Raw genomic sequence first — 15,583 nt, 5'->3', positions numbered from 1 at the left:
ATGTATCAAAGCCAGGGGTTTCTGGGAAGTGTGGGCTTGTGTTCTCTGACACCAAATGTGTAACTCTGGTGTTAGAAGGTTGTATTTCTTTGCCCACACAGAGTTGGAATAACCACACTTTTGCAATTGAGATGTCATGTTTTCTGTCAAAGATTTAGTTGTGTCATGAAATTATCACCTGCCGATTGACATGCAAAATAGCTAAGCGTGTCAGCTTTCAATATTTAACCCTGGATGAGTCTCAGTAGCTACATTTACAAACAAATAGTGGCTTAAACGAAGCCCCAATCAATGTAAGTTGATATTTAACTGTTTGCTGAGCTACTGCCAATCTTTTACTCTCAGGAATTCTGCCATCCACAGTCACTTAGTCGCTCCTTTTTTGGACAAGGCAGCAAGTTTTTTTCTAATTTAAATTTAAGGTAAGATCGAATATGTTTTTGACGAACTTGTGACACTTTTGCACATTTAAATAATTTGAAGACTTGGTGGAACATGCTAAATATTACTCAGTTCATGGATTTCTCATGTTTGTGTAAGGTCTGCAAAGGGAGCTATGGTGCTATACCAGTTTCTTTTGACTTGCTGTATTTCTTTTACATTTGGACATTTTATGTTAGTTTCAATCCAGAATGTCTGTAGACACCACAATTCAATTCAATTTCTCTTTATATAGCGCAAATTCATAACAGAAGTTATCTCATTGCACTTTTCCTATGGAGCAGGTCTTGACCGTGCTCTTTATAATATTATTTACAGACTCAACAAATCCCTGCACTGATATTCAAAATTTTCTATCCCTCAAAGTGCATAGCCTATAACAATGTTTTATTGAACAATAAATGGAATATTCGGATGTGGTTCAAGACAGCCTGGAAATCTGCTGAAAGCACATATTTTGGTGCATGGTCTACAAAATCTTTTGTGTGGCTCCTATGTTTTAGGCATATTTCCAGATGATCTGGCTTCCTTTAAAAGAGTGAGTGATTAAGTAGAGCAAAAGTGTTTGAGACCTGCACACAATACAGCAAAGAAACTATAAATAAAAGGTCAGAATGTTATGTTTTAAGCACAAGAGGTATATTTATTGTTTCATAAAAGTGACCAGACTGCACATTTTTTTCAGCCAACGTAATTTCTGTCTTTTACAGTTACATTTTAAGGACATGGACCTTCGTCTGACACTCCTGTTGATCTGTTTCTGCAGCCAAGGAGTCACTGTAAAGCACTGAAATGACTTATAAATCACTCTTAAATTTATGCTAGATCATTATAATCTGTGCTGATTATATAACGCTTGTATAGATTGTTATTTTATACCATCTCTCTGCTCAACAGAATGGTGAGGTGGCAGAAGATGAGTCAATCCCTTTGGTGCCTCTCATTCCTTTGATGCCCAGCCACCCTAGAGAGGTTAGAGTTTGGAAGTTTTTTTCTTTCATTGTGCTTGTTGTGTCACAGTGGTGTTCTGGTCATCTAAATTCGACTTGAACATAACATTTTCTCCAATTCCTGTCTTTAGAAAGTAGAAAACATAAGTACAGCACAACCAGAAACTTCAGATACCACAGAAGCACCTATAATTGCAACAACCGTAACTAGTAGTCCCAATGGGGGCTCATCAGAGGAGGAACGAGATGATGGTTGTCTGTCTATCGGCCGAAGCCCACAGTCCAGGGAGGCCATCGCTGCTGCCATTCAGAAACTGGGTGTGCAGCTGCTGCAGAACCTGGAGACAACGCTGGAGCAGCCAAATGTCATCATATCTCCTTTCAGCATAGCATTAGCGCTCTCCCAACTGGCTTTAGGTATGCATGTCCTGCTGCAGCTTTTACATGACACAAACAGCTTGTTTTCTACACATATGTAATTACCACAATTGATGGATTGTGTCAGCAACTTGCCCAAGTTTATAGTCGTCTGGAGACTGTCACTGTTCTCATCCAATTATTGCACCCCTTCTCTTTGCAGGTGCAGTGAATGAGACAGAGGAGCTGCTGATGCATCATCTCCATGAACACACTCTCCCTTGCTACCACGAGTCTCTGCATAATGTCTTGGTGCAGCTCAGAAGTGACCTGCAAATTGCCACACGTATCTTCCTGCGCCAAGGTTACTTAAGAACACGACTTTTGTCTAAATCATTTTCAACTATACTAAAAGTTGAGACTACACTACTACTGCTTGCAGAAACATTCATTTTCTTATAATTTGTCTTGTTACTTATTAGTGCTGACTTATGTAGAATAGATGAATGAATAGAGCCTGAGAGAGTGTGTGTTTATTATGTGTTTTAGGATTTGAGCCAAAGCAAGACTTTGTCCATGAATCCCAGCGGTTATATAACTCAGAGCCAGCAGTTTTGGAGAGCCTGCAGCAGATAAACGACTGGGTAGAGAAGGCAACAAAGGGAAAGATGACTGACTTCCTGTCTGCTTTACCACCCAATCTGCTGCTCATGCTCATTAATGCTGTCCATTTCAAAGGTGAAATGTCACCATATTCATTCAAGATGCCATGTTTGCTGAGAATACTATATTTCCCAAAGATCCCAACGAAAATAACCAGTGAAATCTCCTGTTTGCAAGTTTTCCTTTTTCATAAGTTACTGTATGTTTGAATTATGCTGCTGACTAAAACTGAGAGCCCTTTTCCATGTTACCCACAGGAGAGTGGAAAGCTCGATTTGATGCACGCTTTACCTCTAGAGGTGTGTTCTACCTTGACGACCAGCACATGGTTGATGTTGAAGTGATGGAAGATGCCAAACATCCCTTGAGTTTATTTATTGATAATGAATTGGAGGCGCAGGTAAAACACCAGTTTCCCAGTATTTATTTACTCAGATTTACGGTTTAATATCTGTCCCCAAAATATACTTGCGTCTTATCATACAGTTCAGAAAGAAACTTCAATTCCTGACATAACCTCCATTTTATCACAACACTATTTCTTCTTCCTGTGCAGGTAGCGAGCTTTCCATTCCAGACGTCCATGAGCTTATTGGTGGTCATGCCTATGTCCGGCCAGGTGAATGTGTCTTCACTTTCTGCAAAGCTGAATATCTCAGACCTGTATAATCGTCTGCCCAAGGAGAGGGCCGTTCAAGTTAAAGTCCCCAAATTCAAACTGGAGTATGCTCAAGAGCTACAGGATGTTTTTACCAAATTGGGTAAGACGTCATTATTTTCCTTGGTCTTTGTTGTGTTATTTTCACCACACGTTCAAATTCTTCTCAATTCTCAAATTACTTGATGAACATTTTGAATATGCTACAGACTAAAGGTGAAAACAAATTCTATCCGTTGAATTGACTCTATCTTCTCTGCTCCGTGTTAGGCCTCGGAGAGATGTTTTCCAGTCCCAACTTGGCTGAGATGGCAGACGGCCCCCTGCTGGTGTCCAGTGTGATGCACAAGTCCAGCATGGAGATAAATGAGGAGGGTGCCGAGGCTGCTGCAGCCACCACTGTGGTCATCTCACGGGCATCCAACCCTGTTTTCCACCTCACCCAACCCTTCTTCTTTGCCCTTATGGATGATATGACTCAAGTGCCGATCTTCATGGGTGTCATCAACAACCCAAATCCTGAAGCTCCTATCTTGCAGAGAGGAGAGCTCGGAAACAAAGATAAAGTGGGATTCCCAATTGATAAGAATCATGTTGGCTCATTTGGAGGCCCACCTAAATAGGGACTAATACCCACACAGCTGTCCCAGGGAAAACCCAGACCAAGGCCTCTATGATTGTACAGATTAAATGTACATTATCATTTAGCTGGATCAAAATGTGTGTGAAAACAAATGTTTCATTTGCTCCTTTGTTTCATTCATAGAATAAACACACTGAGGAGCCCAGTATCCCTTGTAAAAAAACAAATATTTACAGTTTTGCTGCATTTAAATCCTGGTCAAGCAACTCTTAAAATTATAATTAGATACAAGAAATGGTTTATACCCATAGTTAAATATCTCTTCATCTTAGAGTTAATTGATTACACTTTAAATTTCCAACATGTCAAAATCTAAGGCCAATGTCACAGTATTACTGCATCATTTTGTATGTAGTTGAATTTTTAAAGATGTCATCTAATGAGATAATAAATTGAATTGATTTGAATCACAACATGTCAAGGTTCTGAGTTTTATTGTCTCGTTGAATGAAAAACTGAAGGTAAATTGATGCATTAAATAAATTAGGATTGGATAAAACAGACATTTGTAGAAGGCTGGTGGCAATTTAACATACATGCATGGCCACTTTTATCCAAATGCCAGCAATTTGTGGTTTTAGCTAATAGAGTTACCTTTTCATACTTGGCAAGTTACTAACTGGTATTTGGTGGTCCTACCCCACCAGACAAAACAAGTGATTGATTAAAGTAGTGCCATGATTGACAGCACTAAAAATGAGATGGGAGTTGCAGTCACTTCACATCTTTTTGCGTTTTTTACAGCCCTTATTATATTTTTTTAATTAATTGGTATCAATTTATTCTCCACTCCATCTAATATATTATTTAGTAAAAGTGTTTGCAAGGTAAAATAATAAAGGGAAAAGGTTACTTCTTGCATAACTTTGTCAAAGATCGCCCACTAAGTGTGTGAATGGCCATTGGATGTATATTATGCATGATGAAAACCCATCCACTATACCGTCATTTCAAAAGTAGTAACCTAATAATTTTAAAAAGTACGGCCATTCAAGGTTTTGTTTACATCTTTTAAAACATATATGTTAAAGTGGAATCTGGAATCTCCCATTAGCCTATGGTTTTGAACGCATCGTAGTAAGCGCCTGACGTCACGTTATATTTGGCGCTGACTTTCACGCAGCTGGTCTCCGGTCAGTTTGACCGTATTTATCAGGCCAATAGATTCACAGTGCAGACAAACTGCAAACTGAAGGCAGATCTGTGAACGGAAGCGGAAACTGGAGCAGCTCATAGGCAGCTTCGCGCGTTTGTCTAAGTAGTTGGCGCCACCGACACAATTCACCGAGTACTGTCAGTGGCTGAAGCTCAGAGTTGGCTGTCTAGCTAATATTCTAGTAAAATTGTCTTTTTCTAGCTGAATCACCTCCTCACAGACATGACGAAGCTCTCTGAAGGTGCGATAGAGGTAAGGTTAATCTATTCAGTATAAATAATAAGCTAAAACAAAAAACACGTCCAATTTAAATGTAGTTTGGTGCACTTTAAAGTGCATTCTTTGTTCAGCTGGAGAAGGTAGCAGTCATTTGTTTGCATCCCTAGCTACTTTCTATAATTTAGAGACCAAAAAAATTAACTTTAGCTAGTTAGCTTAATGTAACTTTAGCACTCTTGTTAACGTTCGTAACTTTATGTTGTCAGTCAATATTGGAGTCTAACGTTAGATAGATAACGTTAATAACTTTGAGCTATCTTTTTTTTTTAAAGAAGTGATTTTTCGAAATGTTTCCAGATGAAACATGGTAAAATATCGAACTTGACAACAAATGGCTTAAGCTAAATAACTATTTGTGTTTTCAGGCTCTATCAAATGGCTCCGGTGGCAATGACGCCGTGCTTCAGTTGGTGGTGAGTAACACAAAACTTGGATCACACAATCTTTAACGTTACTGTTCAGCCACTACACCACTGCGGACCTATGTTACTGACTTCACTTTTCCTGTGTTTGGTATCAATTAATTAAGCTAAGATTGACACCACATGCACAAATCCCCCTTGTCTCCTCATACATTTGATCAACGGTCACATTTCTGCAAACTAAAGCTCGGTACTCTTCAGGGTAGAAATGTTTCTAAAACTGCCTTTCAGATCATGACACACAACTCATAAGTCAAAATATTACAATATTTAATAGTTAGCAGCTCTTTAAGGCTGGGGGCCACACATGTTCAGCAACAGGAGAGACTCCAGGAAACACATTCAGTATGCTTTATTGGTATTAGTGTAACAAAGACAATATTGCCAAAGCCTCAAGTAATAATGAGATTAAAATAGAAACAAAAAAAGTACAATTTATAAAATCAGGAAAATAGCAGAAAAAAACCAATGAACATTTGCTCTGTGTGAAAGTAGACTAACATAGGTGATAACTCGTGTATTTAAATTTTTTAACATACCATACAACAAAATTAAACGCAATTAATGCTGTCATAGGATGAGACTCACACGACCAGACAAACATAATATTTTGAATGACAAACCTTTATTTATTTTTTATATATAAATAAATAAATAAGTTTCACTTATATATGACCTTTTTTTTTTTTTTTTTTTTTTTTTTTTTTTTTAGAACATTCGCAAGATTGATGGAGGAAGCGGTCCAGCTCGCTTTCGGGTGATGATGAGTGATGGACGGCACACTCTGTCCTGTAAGTTGTTTTTTTTTTTTTTTTTTTTTTTCCCCTTACATAATTTCTCTAACACAGCTATCTCATAAATATAGGGAATCAGATTTGGCTCCAAAACAGACAATGTGATATGTAAAACAAGTTATTGCAAATGATTAATTGTTGTGACTGATATTTAGATTTAATTTTATGATTGTTTACGAACAAATATTAACGTGGTTGCCAGTATTCAGACAGTAAACAATCCTTCAGGTTTTTCTGGATCTTAAATCTCTTTAATAGATAGCTCCATTAAAAGGTGAGTGAGGTTGGCATTTAAATGGCTAGGAGCAGTTATTCTCAAGAGCCCCTTAGTTGAATTAAACCACGCTGTCCCTGTATGATTTTCTTTTCTCACTTATCTACACCTTTGCAGCCTTCATGCTCTCAACCCAGCTGAACTGCATGGCTGAGGAGAAGAGACTGGCCCCAAACTGCATCTGCATTCTGAAAAGGCATGTGACCAATATACTGAAAGATGGCCGGTATGTACTTTTTCTGTACATTTCTTATCTTTATATCAAGATTTTGCCCACTCTCTGTATAATTGTGAGCATATTTAGTAATTCTCTTGCAAAACTAAATGCCTACAAGACTATTTTCTGCAGTTTATGGTAATGTCTTACAGACGGGTGGTAATTATTTTGGAAATTGATGTCATCAAGCCTGCTGAAGATGTTACTGGAAAAATAGGTGACCCTACTCCTTACACTGAGGGTAAGGCTTCAAAACACATTCAATAATAATATTAGCTGATTATATTTGTACTCAGTGAATATGCTTATGTAGTTTGATATTTACATATACATTTGTCATATGGGTCATAGTGTCACTGTAGACAAATGCTAATGTAAAATCTTCCTTGCAGGTCAGATTAAAGGCCTCCAGTCAGCACCAAACCCTGAAAACCGCCCTCCGCTACAGCCACAAAACAGAAATGAAGGTGTGAAGGAGTGCAAGTGTTTAGTTTAACTGTTGAACATGAATTCAAATGGGTGAAAATGTTCAGAATTCACATTTTGTGGAAAAACACTGTGCAAATAGTTCATAAATACCCACCAGATGGCGACATTTGTCTACTGCTTTCTGTTATTTGGGTGACCCACAGATTTGCAGGACATAAGTAATTTTGACAGCCCCGCTGAGATATGTTTTCATTTTTAGCTTTCTCAAGCCTTTCTCAAGAGTTTTTTTCAGTATTAATGACATTCATTCTCCAGAGCTCCCCCTTTTCATGTGAATGCTTGGTATCATAAACTTTAACAAGTATGATCCTGTGTTGATCGGCAGTTGTCGCTGCCTTTGCATGTCAATCATTGCGTTTATCTTTATTTGGATGCACTGTAGAATACACAAACAAAACGCGTAGCAACACAGACTACTTGGAGAGTGTATATTAACCCCCATGAACAAAATTTATTTTTGTAACAGTCAGTTGTTTATGTCAAAGATAAGCAGTGGATCACAGCATAGCAAATAACTTGGACCAGGAGAGATGTGCAATCCAGCTGTCAGAAGGGTTTTGCTGCCTTGTAGTGTGTCATAGCAGGTATTCATCCCTCTAATCTGTCGTGTGGGAATTGAGGTTGTGGCAAGCACCCTCCTCATCAGCACAGTCATTGTTCATTTCTCTGTGTGTGCTGCTTGATCTGGGGGCTTAATTACCAGAAGTGCAGTGGTTGGCAAAGTGGGAGGACTTAAGTGGACACTTTGAACTCTAATCCTCCGCGTGAGACGCACACAAATCAAATGTGCAGCGCTTGTTCAAACGGAAAATCTCAAAGTCAGGCAGCACTGCTCTCCTGGGGAAGAGCAGTTCCAGTTTGCTATAGCATTTCACACTCTGCCCTGATTCTGTGAATTGTGAATCATCCTTTTCACCGAAATGCTGGATCACACATCTCCAACAACTTGGTTTGACAAGATTTTTGTTTACTGTTCGAGTCTTTCCTCTTGCTGGACTCGAGAGTCAACAGTGGTAAATGTACTTTTAAGTCCATTAGGTTTTTCTTTGATGAAACTTCCCTCCATGAACTGAGATAATTACAGTGATCAAGCATTTGCAATCCAAAGAAATTGGATTTTTGTAATTCGTCTCTGATGAATAATGTATGTGCCTCTTTCTTGACTTCTCTCCGTCACTGCTCTTCATGGATCATTAATTTCTCTCTTCATTCCTCCTACAGTGCACAGAGGTTTCAACAAAGACTTTGGCAAGAAGGCCCCATCTGCTATGCCCAGTACACCAGGGGGCAGCTCCAAAGTTGTGCCCATTGCCAGCCTCAACCCCTACCAGTCCAAGTGAGTATGTTTCCCAGTCAGTGGGAAATGTCATGTCAAAAGATCGTATATTTGCCATGTTTGAGACAGCAACGACACATCACTGCATACATTTATAATAAAAACAAAAAATGCAACAAAAACCTACTAAGCACCAGCAAAACCATGTGAAGTGTTGCATGTTGAAGCTAAACATTAAAGATAACAGAAGGTAGGCACAATATCATGAACGCATATATAATTTAACGTAATTCTATACAATAGTCTTGCCACAGATACAACCTATGTGAAGCTTTCTGTTGTCGATTGAGACTGTCCGAAAAGTGTGAATCAACTCTGGCCATTGTTAAGTTTTAATTTTTTGTCTTGTATTGGATTCTATTCTTTTGGAAGCAGCAGTGGAGATATGTTTTGCATTAACTGTATAGAGCCAGACCAAAATTGGGCTATAATATCAGCTGATATTACCTTATTGCAGACATATTGGTATTGGTGAGTGTGTGGCAAAAAAGTAACAAGAAATTGCAGAACACAAATGCCAAAGATATGACTGACTCCAGTGTCTATGTAGTTTGTCTACTAGTGAGTACTACAACTTTTTTCAACTTTAAAAAGTGCTGCTAAATGCAAATGTCCTGCTCAGTACAGATCGTGGTCACAATTCTTAGCCAAGTCAAAGCCTTATCAAAAATATTTTTGATTTGTTTGTAAAAAAAAAAAAAAAAAATTATATATAAAAATAAAATAAAAAAATAAAGACTGTTGGCTAATATATCATTATCGGATTTTTTAAACTGTCAAAAATCAATATTGGTATTGGCCTCAAAAATTCAACATCGGCCAGGTTCTACTGTGTATTGACAGACTGCAGTTGTTGTGTATAACAAGGAAGAATTTTTGGAAGGTGAGATTCAGTCTTAAAAAAGGGGTATCTCAGTGATGTTGCTGGGCACGCATCCTGTGTCTCTTGACACGTTAAAATCCTAAATGATGCAGTAAACTCACTGTTGCGTCCAGGGGAAGCACCATTGTCTTTCCCTGATAATGCTACAATGTGAACAGCATAATCCGTGTTGAAATAAAAAAATAAACAAAAGAAACCTTGCTGTCAAAAAAACCTGTTTCTTACCATCTGCGCATATACTGTATCTCTCCAGCACCAAACGGGAAGCAGCAAACCGGGTAGTTACTTTGGTAACGACCGAAAAAACTCCTCAAATCGTCTACCACACGTGATAGACAGTGAATTAACAGTGTTATGAGTCTGGGTTTAATTCGGTGTGTATCTGATCCACCAACCAACCAGCACATATTTTAGTGAGAAATCTTAATTTTTGAAACATTTGCCTCTCACTCCCACGGTCCTCTCCCACTAAAATAGCGCAGCTAAACAACGGAGGCTGGTAACGAGTTGAGGCAACAAGAAATAGAAATATGAAGTATGTAAGTACGGAAATTCATTTTATTTTTTAATGAACTATATTGATGCCAAACTGTCAAGAAGACTGTCGACATATAATGCCTTTTATCTTGTGTTTCTTGAGATTTTTTTTTTTTTGCGGACATGTAAGAAATTGTTAATATATCATATTTCTTGATTACTGTAGGTGACTGATCAGACTAATTATCGGCTAATTGTACTCAGTTTCTAATGGCACTATGCAGTAAATGGTTGCCCTTTGTGTGCATGTTTTTAAACTACTTTCCTAATTAAACATGATGTGCTTGATGGTATTATGAGTTCTGATGAAACTTGAAAGCTCAGCATTCTTGTTGCCCTTTTTAGCTTCCTTTTTTAACATTTATTCTCTCAGAAAAAGCTAATATTTCTCTGTATAATATGACTGCCTCTTTCTGTCAGCTGCTGTCTGCAGTGTATTTACAGATTTGGGATTTTATTTGTTTAATTTTCACATACATTTTCAACATACATTAATAACTATAATTATAACAATATAACATCAAACATGTTTTTAACATTACAGTTTGTCAAAAAACACATTTTATTCGGGACCCACTCAGTTTCCCTGGAATCCACTCAAATGACCACCTTTGGGTCCCGGGGACTCACTACATTGAAAACCTATCAACATAACTGGATATTTATACCATTATAAATGTTTGTGTAAGATATAGAAATTTTTTTACCAAGACACATGTCAAAACTGAACCTCCCTGCACAGTTGAACAGTAAAAGCCTCTGTTGATTTGCCAAACACAGGTGTTACTAATATTACTAACAACTACATTGTATTGAGGAGTGCCAGTGCTGGGCTTATGCTTCTTACTGGCAAGCCTAAATGTAACAGAGCCATTGTTAATGTCATTAGCTACACCTGTGCTTTTCTCTCCTATGAGTTATCACAATGTCCCTGAAAAGCCTGATGCACAGGAGGCAAGTAAATGATACATGTTCAGTGTTGTCTTCACACATTGCCATTCATCCAGAGGGCCACTAGGAGGCAGATTATCAAAAGGTTGAGTTGGTGAATGAATGAATGAATGAATGAATGAATGAATGAATAAATAAGTATATGCATATGTGGGGTTACATTCTGGGTCCATGAGGTGCTGTAAAAATGAACCACACTGATATGAATCACCTTAGACTTGTTTCTGTACCGTAGGTGGACCATCCGCGTCCGTGTAACCAACAAGAGCAGCATCCGTACATGGAGCAACTCTCGTGGTGATGGCAAACTCTTCTCCATGGAGATTGTGGATGAGAGTGTGAGTGTTATTGTGACCCCACTGTTTTGTTTGTTAATTTTATGTAAATAAAATACAAGATATCATGAGTTGGAAATCCTGTACTGTCTCTGACCTACTCTAATCAAATTGTATATTTTATTACAGGGAGAGATACGAGTGACTGGTTTCAACCAAGAAGTGGACAAGTTCTACAGCCTTATTGAAGTTGGCAAGGTGAGATGTTCGTCCAGATAATGATTGAGTATGTCCTTATTATCTGCCAAAACTGTCTTTTTCACTGCGCTGTTAAAGGCGGATTTGGCTGCAGATTGTTCTAGCAACAGCTGTCAGTAGTTTGAGTTAAAACCACAGAGATTATGAATGAGTCATCTGGCTACACTGTACCCATACAATAAGCGGCTTATGATCATCTGCCAGCCTTTGTTGATTTCCCCCCCCACTTTCTGAAGTCGTATCTTGTTTGCACCATTCAGTCAGGTGAAATGCTCCCCAGATCTCTGATTAACATGTGGGTCATCCATCTGTATGGGTCAGGTCTACTATGTTTCTAAGGGCTCCTTGAAGATTGCCAACAAGCAGTTCACATCAGTGAAGAATGACTATGAGATGACACTCAATGGAGAGTCCACCATCATCCCCTGTGAGGACAGCTGTGATGTTCCCATGGTGCAGTGTGACTTTGTCTCTATCGGTGACCTAGAGAACAGAGACAAAGATGCCATTGTTGGTAAGGAGCACAAGTAATGATCTACACAGGCATTTCTGAACCCAACCTATACCATTAAATCCTGTCGACAACTGTAACCTATCAGTTTTTTTGCATGTTCCCAGACTGTATTTTGGGACAAAAATACTTAACATCCTGCAGCCCTAACTTTATATACAAAGACATGGTATACTGTCAGAAATAACACACACAAAGCCCTATACAGAGACCTCTAAGCACAAATTTTTCGGCTGTTGGTAATTATTATATGCCTGTTTGTCACTTTCGTGAATGCGATATCTCAGGAACTAAGCAAATTTCTTCAAATTTGGCACAATCGTCCACTTGGACTGATTTAGAAATTGGTGGTCAATGGTCAAGGTCACTGTGACCTCACAAAACATCTTAATTCAAGAACTGATGACCATATTTCACAGTTGGTTGGACAATGACTTGGTGACACTTTTGACTCAAAGGTCACTGTGACCTCAAAATGACCTTGACAAACCATAATTCAAGAATTGATGCAGTAATTATGACGGAAGTTTCACACAGATGTTTAGTGTGATACAACAATGAAGTGATGCCATATTTAACCCAAAAGGTCAACTTCACTGTGACAAAATAATGTCCTGGAAAAACTTTTTTGGCCATTATTCAACACCATAACTCAGGAACCGAATGGGAAATTGTGACCAGATATCACAGTTGGTCGGACACTGAATTGGTGACACTTTTGACTCCAAAGGTCATTGTGACTTCAAAATATGTTTTTAGCTATAATTTAAGAATGAATTGGGCGATTCCATTTTCAATGTCATATCACGATTTTCCTGGCCAAAGTAATTGTGATTCACGATATTATCCCTATAATCATCAAAATATGATAAACTCTTAAAAGGGCACAAAAACATACTGGAATCACTTTACCTTACATTTTGTTAAGAAACAAATATTTTTATTGCAACACAGATAGGACACATTTAGTGAACATCATTTTTAGTGAAAAACAAACAATCTTAATGGTAACCATAAGGTCCCCCTGCATAAATAAAGGATAATGATGTGTTTATTCTTTCTTACATGATATGTATATGTATTTTTTTTAAATCAGGCTCTATTTTTCACTTCTCTACCATGATGTCAAATGGTACAGATAACAATTTCATCAGTTGCATCTGTATATAATTTACCCCTGACTTAAGAAATACAGGAATTATCCTTTAACAAAAATAAAGTCCAACTGCTATTGTGGCATAGTCAAACTGTACTAATTTGGACCCGTTTTAGTAAAAAACCTGAACAACACTGTGGCACTTTTCTGTCATCAAACAGTACTGCTACACTTGTGGCCTAGAGAGTAAGACTTGCCAAACTTTGGCAATTCAAAATCAATCAGGAAATCTATATAGGACTTTACGTTAGCAAGCTAGACAACTTAAAGGAATATAAACAGATAACCCACACTCACAGAGAAGTACTCTTCTTGTTTATTTTTTGGGGGGAAAAAAACCTGAATGTGTTTCAGCTATAAGTCATCATCAGCCTAATCAAACTAGCGGAAATGGCTGTTATAGACAGGTGAGGTTCAAACATCAATCATCAAAGATAATTGTAATGATAGGATACATCTGTGAATGAACCGCTCAAGAGCGACCCCTCTTGGGTGTGGGGGTGTGACCACAAACAACAAAATCAACAATGACTAGGGTCACATGCTGAAAGGTAATGAATGTAATAGAGACCGAAAGCCCAAGCCCAGACATGGATGTAAACTGCAACTTGAGCAACTTACGTGCACATTGTTTTCCTTTTTATGGAGGGCTCTGTGTGGTCTAAAGACATCATAATTCTTTTTAAACAATGTGTATTGTGAAAAGCACAAACCAACCAACCAACGTTCAGTTCCCAAAAACCCAGTTATAAGCTATCATAAGCAGAGGATAGTTTGTAGCGAAAAGTAGAGCCGAATATGCTGGGAGGTTGAGGTAATTGCAGTATACGAGCAGAGAGATAAAAGTGGTATTAATAATACTGATGACAGTAATACACTTTAGTGCAGATTGACTTTGGGCCCTATGGCAGAGCCGATGAGAAAATGAACCTGCTGTCACAGGTAAAATGAAGTAATAATAAGGAGTCTGCTTGTAATTATTTTAATGAAGACTGCGGCTTGAACTGCTGTTTGAGTAATTTCTCCCCTGCATACCAGTCGGCATCAAATGTTAAGTTTTTTTTCATCATGGTTAAATATATTTAAAATCCCCTTTACTCAGTGGGTGTGGGGTTTTGTAGATGAGAAATGTTGGTGATGCCACTCTTGCACCTTTTTACAAAGAAATGGCTCTGCAGCTATCATGCGTGATTGCATTAGTCAACAAAGTTTGCTTGACGAAGTGCATTGGTGGAAACAACAAGCGCATTTTATAGATTCTCTCCTACATTATGGATGTAAGTGCCTCGTTCCCAGGCCAGTGACCTCACACCTGATTTGAAATGAATGAATCACTTATTTCCTAAGAGCCAATTTGTGCAGGAAGCCATGGGACCTAGAGTGACCTGTGGGCATTAACACCACAATCAATATTTATCATATGTATATGTGGGAACAGTCTGTTTGTCTGGGAAATTAAATCATATGTGGTTTTTCTCAAGACTGTCATATGCAGTATATGGTACAATCTTAACTGCAAACTGTGAATCAATGTGCATCACTAATTCAAGTTTTCCATTACAGATGTGATTGGAGTGTGTAAGAGTGTGGAGGAAGTGACCCGCCTCACGACCAAGTCCAACAAAGAAGTGTCCAAGAGGACGCTCAATCTGATGGACATGTCTGGGAAGGTGGTGACTGTCACGCTGTGGGGAGAGGAAGTGAGTATAGACATTAGAAGGAGAGTAAAATGTGTAATGGGGTAGAGGTGTTGTGTTTAGAGCTTGTTAAATGGGTGGTGAAAATCAATACCAGCCTTATAATGCATAGACATGCCTATTATAATGGTTACACTTTGTAAGAATACTTTTCAAATGTTAAACATCATCATCTGAGAACAACAGTTTTTGAGTACAGAGAATTTGTGAAATTGTCTAATCCTTAAGACCTTTTTTATTTGATGTAGGATAGTTAAGACCATTTGCTATAAAGGACTGAAGCTAAACTAAAGCTTGATCACACATTCAGGGGGTGAACACAATGACATGAGCACCTGCAATACAAAAAGGCTGCAATAACTGCTACCCTTTTGTGAAGCTTTTCAGTTTTTAGTGAGACTGTCAGAAAGGTGCTTAATTAGAAAGGTTGTTCAACACATTTGCTGATCACTGTTCAGCAGTTTGAGAATCAAAGACCTTTAACAATGTGTGCAGTGTTTAATGGAGGCGAATGTGGTTGAAATCGTTGACTGAATTCCCTGTCACAGGGTGATGAAGTAACTGTGCTTCTGCAGTTGATTTTTACCTGTGGCTCATAGGGACTGTGCTGAGTTTGCCTCCATTTCTTTCCTTCTG

General features: G+C 38.3%; 2 protein-coding genes across 4 annotated transcripts in view; both read left to right on the top strand.

The window, feature by feature from the left end:
* Positions 1–82: 82 nt before the first annotated feature.
* On the top strand, positions 83–4,125 carry serpinf2b (serpin peptidase inhibitor, clade F (alpha-2 antiplasmin, pigment epithelium derived factor), member 2b). 3 transcript variants are annotated; one of them, XM_044201452.1, is made up of 10 exons: positions 193–422; positions 945–979; positions 1,152–1,220; positions 1,339–1,413; positions 1,523–1,808; positions 1,972–2,112; positions 2,298–2,486; positions 2,669–2,811; positions 2,968–3,172; positions 3,340–4,125. In XM_044201452.1, exons 3-10 carry the CDS (start codon positions 1,167–1,169, stop codon positions 3,690–3,692), a joined length of 1,446 nt encoding a protein of 481 aa, XP_044057387.1. In that variant the 5' UTR covers positions 193–422; positions 945–979; positions 1,152–1,166; the 3' UTR covers positions 3,693–4,125. The 3 variants fall into 3 exon arrangements, with proteins under 3 accessions (XP_044057385.1, XP_044057387.1, XP_044057388.1); XM_044201450.1 differs by lacking the exon at positions 945–979 and having other exon boundaries at positions 83–422; XM_044201453.1 differs by lacking the exon at positions 193–422 and having other exon boundaries at positions 964–1,049.
* Positions 4,126–4,885: 760 nt separating this feature from the next.
* Positions 4,886–15,583, top strand: part of rpa1 (replication protein A1) — a 28,637-nt gene continuing 17,939 nt past the window's right edge. The window contains exons 1-11 of the mRNA XM_044201448.1: positions 4,886–5,120; positions 5,513–5,560; positions 6,282–6,360; positions 6,755–6,863; positions 7,007–7,095; positions 7,247–7,321; positions 8,565–8,679; positions 11,286–11,388; positions 11,515–11,583; positions 11,905–12,097; positions 14,814–14,950. Coding sequence (XP_044057383.1) covers positions 5,091–5,120; positions 5,513–5,560; positions 6,282–6,360; positions 6,755–6,863; positions 7,007–7,095; positions 7,247–7,321; positions 8,565–8,679; positions 11,286–11,388; positions 11,515–11,583; positions 11,905–12,097; positions 14,814–14,950 — 1,047 coding nt within the window. The 5' untranslated portion in view covers positions 4,886–5,090. The remainder of the gene's footprint in view (positions 5,121–5,512; positions 5,561–6,281; positions 6,361–6,754; positions 6,864–7,006; positions 7,096–7,246; positions 7,322–8,564; positions 8,680–11,285; positions 11,389–11,514; positions 11,584–11,904; positions 12,098–14,813; positions 14,951–15,583) is intronic.

The sequence above is a fragment of the Siniperca chuatsi genome, linkage group LG7, assembly GCF_020085105.1.
Source record: "Siniperca chuatsi isolate FFG_IHB_CAS linkage group LG7, ASM2008510v1, whole genome shotgun sequence".
Taxonomy (NCBI): Eukaryota; Metazoa; Chordata; class Actinopteri; order Centrarchiformes; family Sinipercidae; genus Siniperca; species Siniperca chuatsi.
The sequence above is the reverse complement of the archived record's forward strand: the minus strand, read 5'-3'. Positions and strand labels throughout refer to the sequence as shown.

Coding starts and splice junctions, on each gene's coding strand:
- serpinf2b (XM_044201450.1), top strand. CDS start 1,167: ATGGACCTTCGTCTGACACTCCTGTTGATCTGTTTCTGCAGCCAAGGA. Junction 1,221..1,338: donor TCTGCAGCCAAGGAGTCACT/GTAAAGCACTGA, acceptor TCTGCTCAACAG/AATGGTGAGGTGGCAGAAGA. Junction 2,487..2,668: donor TAATGCTGTCCATTTCAAAG/GTGAAATGTCAC, acceptor TGTTACCCACAG/GAGAGTGGAAAGCTCGATTT.